Source organism: Echinops telfairi, unplaced genomic scaffold (assembly GCF_000313985.2).
Source record: "Echinops telfairi isolate 266 unplaced genomic scaffold, ASM31398v2 ScPeMD7_7458;HRSCAF=8496, whole genome shotgun sequence".
Classification (NCBI taxonomy): domain Eukaryota; kingdom Metazoa; phylum Chordata; class Mammalia; order Afrosoricida; family Tenrecidae; genus Echinops; species Echinops telfairi.
This window is the reverse complement of record NW_022111358.1, coordinates 24118362-24123687: the sequence shown is the minus strand read 5'-3', so window position 1 is coordinate 24123687 and position 5326 is coordinate 24118362. Positions and strand designations below refer to the sequence as shown.

General features: G+C 60.3%; 1 protein-coding gene across 1 annotated transcript in view; it reads right to left on the bottom strand.

Moving 5' to 3' along the window:
• Positions 1–5326, bottom strand: part of FAM117A (family with sequence similarity 117 member A) — a 50254-nt gene that overhangs the window by 9973 nt on the left and 34955 nt on the right. The window contains exons 4-5 of the mRNA XM_045299313.1: positions 2366–2461; positions 622–732 (exon numbers count right to left, since the gene is read on the bottom strand). Of these exons, the coding sequence (XP_045155248.1) occupies positions 622–732; positions 2366–2461 (207 nt within the window). The remainder of the gene's footprint in view (positions 1–621; positions 733–2365; positions 2462–5326) is intronic.

The following is a 5326-nucleotide window of genomic DNA, read 5'->3' as shown; positions in this document are numbered from 1 at the left end:
GGCCAGAGTGGACGCATCTGACCCGGACGACTGAGTGAGAGCGAGGATGGAGACTCCCTCGTGTGGACTTTGGTCTCTGGAGAAGCACAGCAGGCTCGGTAAAGGAAAGGACCAGCGGAAAGGAAGAACGCCCTCAGGAACGCGGATTGACACCATGTTTGCGACGGGCTCAGACTCAGCAGCAACGGTGAGCAGGGCGCGGCCTGGGCAGGGTTTCGTGCTCTTGAATCAAACGTGCTGAGTCACAATCAACTCAACAGCACCCACCAGCCAGGCACAGTTCTAGGTGCTGCTCAGAGGGAAGGAGGGGTTGTGAGGGTCTTGTCCACCCAGCAGGGTGAAGTAAGGGATTTGGGGACAGTCACGGACTGGGATTGGTCCATTAGGTCCAGTGGCCTCTCCGAGTTGGCGTGTCATTTATCTCACTGCCAGAGGCGCGAGGGGGGCCAAGAGAGAAATCCAGAAAAGCCAGAAGCCCTTCCAATGCCACTCAGCAAGTGCCAAGTTTGGACCCAAACCTCCCCTCAGTGGGTTACAGCTGACGGGGCTTGGGAACTGCCAGACCCGAGAGAAGTCTGCCCAGCGTCCCGGCTGGAGGAAGAGCGGAAGACACATACATACCCTCAGCGCTCCCCGCACCGCGTGGTCCCCTTGGAGCGGGGAGCCCCTCTCCTTCTCCTTCCCGCTGCGGCCCAGCTTTGTCCTCTGCAGCTGCTGCTTCAACTTGGTGATCTGGCAGCAGGAGGGGAGAGGAGGCAGGTGAGCAAATCCAGGCTGTACAGGCCCCTCCCTGCAAGCATGGCGTCATCCAGAGGCCCAGGGAGATTCTCCTATGGAGCCGGAAGCTAATCTCCCAGCTCTAAACAGCTCGCTGTGGTTCCAGTGGTGACAGGACGCTCCCCAGGAAAGCTGGCTACCTGGATCGCGAGGTGACAGGACTTTTAAAATTACCATGTGTTCCGTCTACAGATCTGTCTCCAAAAGATTAAAAATATGCAACCCTGAAACTGGCTTGCCCTTCACAGATTCCCAGAGTCTGGAAGACGACTCTATTAATAGAAATGGAAAATGATGTTTCTGGATGCGAGCCGCCAATTTATTCCTCAAAGTAGATTCATGAGTCTCTCTGAGTCCCCGAGACCAGGAAGGATGGAAACTTCCCCCTAGTTTCAGCAGAGCGATGTGCAGGCTCTCAAGAAGGAAAGCGAGGCTCTGCACTGACCTCCATCCATCCAGACAGACAGGCAGACAAACCAACACCCAAGAGAAACCCGTTGCTGTTGAGTTGCTTTTAAATCAAGGCCTCCCCGTGTGTCTGAGTAGAACAGGGCTCCCGGGGGGCTCGGCCACTCTTTGGGGGGAAGTAGGTGGCTAGGGGCTCCTTCTGAGGTGCCTTTGACCGGACTCAAACCACCAACCTCTTGGTTGAGCAGAGAAGCCTGCTCCCCGTTGCCACCACACATAGATACTGACTTCCATGTCCCGTGATGGGCACAGGCCCACCAGCATCAATTTCCACTGTTATTGCAGTCACCTCTGTAACCTGCATGCCTTCACCTGGCAAAGGGAGGGGAAGGGCATCGGGGCACGGCAATTTAAACACGGGCCTCGAGGGATGGAATTTGGAGAGGAGGTCCACCAGGATAGCCCAGAGGAGCGAGCGGTTAAGTTGGCCATTGTGAATCACTCAGAACAGGGCCCCACCTTAGTGCGAACCACGTGCCGGTTCTCAGCACTGGAGCCTCACTCCGGGGTACCTCCCACTAGCCCAGCACGCAGTGTGTGCTCGCACTGAACGTGGGACGGCCAGTCTGAGCAGCAAGGAGGGCAGAAGCTGCTCTCCTTGTAAAGGGAGCCCTGAGTCCCGCAATAGCCCCTTCAGGCACCATTACACAGTATGTCCGGGTGGAGCTGGTCTGGGAGCCCTGCACCTGGCCTTCAGCCTTCTCCTAAGGGAGAGGGCGGGCCAGGAAACAGGCTTTGAGAACACTGAACTATTTTCTTCCTCCTTGAGAATGGAGGCTGGATGACGAGTTGAACATCGGCAGGCTGAGAGCTCCCAGTTCCCAGGGACTCAGTCCGATCTTTCTCACATCCTGACCCGCTTCTCTGGATCCTAACTCACCCCACAGTGAGAGCTGCCCTGCTGTGCCTGGCTGCTGAGGGGCACAGGCCTCTCTAGCAGAGGGCCCGGGCTTCTGAGGGCTGGCCGCCACGAGACTGGGAACCAGGCACCCAGGAGTCGATGCAGGGCAAGGGGCGGTTGAGGGTGAGAGCCTCTACTTCAGTGTGAGGACCGTGACCCCGTGATGCTGGGGCTTAAAGAGGCAGGGATCCCAGCCACGGAGTCCCAGGGGGCAGTCACCTCTTTTCGGTGGTCTGTGCTGCCCCAGGATGCTGAGCGCTTGTGCGTACAGGAGCGGGCCTGCTCGCCTTCTAGCTCTTGCCAAGACAGGGGGGTCTGCGGGGAGAGAAGCAGGTGAGACAGAACCACGCAGCATGCACCGGGCAGGCCCTGGGAACAAACGTGCCCAGCCGTGGGTGGGGGGCAGGGGGTCTCGGAAGGCTTCTCTGTGCTGTGCTCGTCCACTCCCGGAACCCCGCCAGCCCGTTTTCTTCCTCGAGGCTTCCCCAGCCCACGGTGGTCGCCTTCCCACTCCAGTCCCCAGGACACCTCTCCCAGGGGCCCGTCAGGCCCACTCCTCCATACTCCCTCACGACTTTATGCCAGGCGCACCCCCAACGGTGAGGACACGTGCTGTCCTCCCTATCCTGCCCCCCGCCCCCAAGACAAAGACAAAGCAAACAAAAGCCGTGTTGTCCAGTGGACTGGGACTCTTGGCTCGCGTGCTTCAGGAGAACGGCCTTCCACAGGTGTCCATGGCCATTGTGCTCAGGAGCAGGTCGCCAGGCCAGGCTTTCCAGGGTCGCTGGGGGGTTCCAAACGGCCAACCTTTTGGTTTGCAGTCGAGAGCACAGCCGGGTGCATCTGGCCCACCCCGACGTCTCCCTACCCTGGCCAGCTCCACAAGAGCCTGTGCCCCGGGACCACTGGGCTCTGCTCAATTCCCCTCTGTGCCGAAGGCAGCACGGGTTCCTGTGAGCCCTGTCGGGATTCACCAACAGACGGGAGGGACCCCGTCAGAGGGTCCCCACTGGTGAATGAGGCACCAGGTGACCCATCCTGGGTCCAGGCCGAACGAAGCAGGTGGCTTCCTGTACCCTAACAAGTGGGGAGTAGACAGTTCCCGAAGGGAAGGGGCCAGAGCTCTGGGCCAAGTGATGATTCCTGGCCTCCATGACTTCACCTTGACTCCCCTTGGACCCCGCTAAGCCCCCCACGAAGGGCTCTCTGTCTCTCTCCTCTGCATGAAGCACGAAGGGCCCACGACCGGGGTGGGGTGGGGTGAGACGCTATTGGCTCTAATAATGAAGCAGGGAGGACTAGATTTCTGCCCCTAACAATGTCCCCATGTCCATAGCAAGGGAGGGACTCCAGGGGGAGGGACCAGCTCCGCTCTAACATCTCGGCACACGCTGCCAGAGGCGTGAGGGCCCGGGAACCAGCTCGTCCAGAGGAGCCGCCAAGCTCCCCCCGAGAGGCGAGGGGCGGCTGCAGACAGGAAAGGGGACGAAGTAAAACAGGCCGACGGCAGCGGCTCACCGCACAGCTGTTAGGAGAGCTGGGAGCGGCAGCCCGGGGACTGTGTGAACAGAGCCGTCCGAGACAGCTGTGGGGCAGGGCTGCGGGGAACCCGCACCTCCCTGGCTCTTCCTTCCACCAGCTGCCCGCTGACCAAGCCCTGGCCAGGGACGAAGCCAAGGGAGACAGCTGCCCCGACTGCTTGGTCCTCACACTGGCATAGGAAGCAGCAGAGATCTCTTCTCCCACAGTCCCCTCCTTCAGCAAACAGGCAGACAGCCCACCCATCAGCCCCCTATCCCACCTGGGCCCCTGAATCTGGCGCTGACAGGACACGGAATCCAGGCCTCGGCTCCATCTCCGGATGCCCACGCCCAGGGTGAGCCTCGGAAAAGGCTGCTCCAGCACACAGGCTGAGAGGCAGGGAGAGAGCCGCCACCCCCAGAGGCACCTCGAACCACCTCACAACGGTCCTCGAAGCTCAGCTGAGTCCCACACAAGCCTGCCATCCCTGAGACAGAACGGATGACAGAGGCCAAAGGGATGACTCCCATTGTCCCGCCTCCTGTCCCCATGGGTGGGCGGTAATAGGTGGAGGAAACAGCCACCCACAGGCTGCCGCAGCTCTCGAACTCATCCTACAAACCTTCACCTGGCTTCTTTCTGCTGAGCCGGGTGGAGTGGGGTGGGGTGGGGGGCAGGCCAGCAGGGGCAGTGAGAAAGGAGGTAAAAATCGCGGTAGGCAGGACCATTGCCTCTTCTCCTCCACTGCCCCTGCCACACTCAGCATAGCCGCCTGCTCTGTAACCTGCACTCTGTCTCAACACCCACCCCGGGGCACAGTTTCACCAGCTTTCTGTACTCGGTGGGCCCTCTGCCCGGCCCAGGCAAGCTCACCTGCATCTCCTTTTCTGCGCCTGCCCTGTGCAGGCTGGTCTCTCCCCCCAAGATGCCACCCCACCCACACTTCCCACCGAGGAGGGAGTGCTCCCTACGTTTTCTCCCCGCCACCTAACCCTGTCACCCTGTGTGGAGGGCTCCGGCCGCACATCAGTCATGCATTTGACAAACAGTTCTGGAAGGCACACTGTGGCCAGGGCTGGGGGAGGCAGCCACACAGCACTGTGAATCCCTGGCTCCAGCTAGGTCAGCAGGCACATCAGCGTCCAGACAGAAAATGCTCTACGCCCTGCTGTCTGGGGTGTTCAAAGCTCGAGCATGCGTGAGCGGGCATCTAAGAGGCAGTTGCTAGTGTCTCCCCAGGTGCAAAGGTGAGTGAACATGGAAGTCTCAGGAAACATCAGTCCTAAGATTGAACGGCCCACTCACACTGGCAGCCTCCTCGAGCGTCAGACCACAAAGTTGGATGGTGCCCGGCCATCACAGCGGAAGGTCCTTGTCCCCACGGGAGGGGCGGGGGCAGTGTAGGACGACATTCAGAATCCCGTGGAAGACCGACTGACTGCTGATAGGAGACTGGAAGAAACGTAGACCCTCCTCCAAAGCTGGAACTCACCCTACCCGCTCGCAGAGACCACCTACAGCCAAGCGAGGGGTGGGGTCCGGATGGGGCTGCCAAGGGGCCCCTAACACCCAGGGGGCCATGGGATCAAAAGGACAAAAGACGAGGCTGAGAAAGCAGGAGGGGCAGTGACGCGGGGGACGGGAACCCAAGGAGGACCC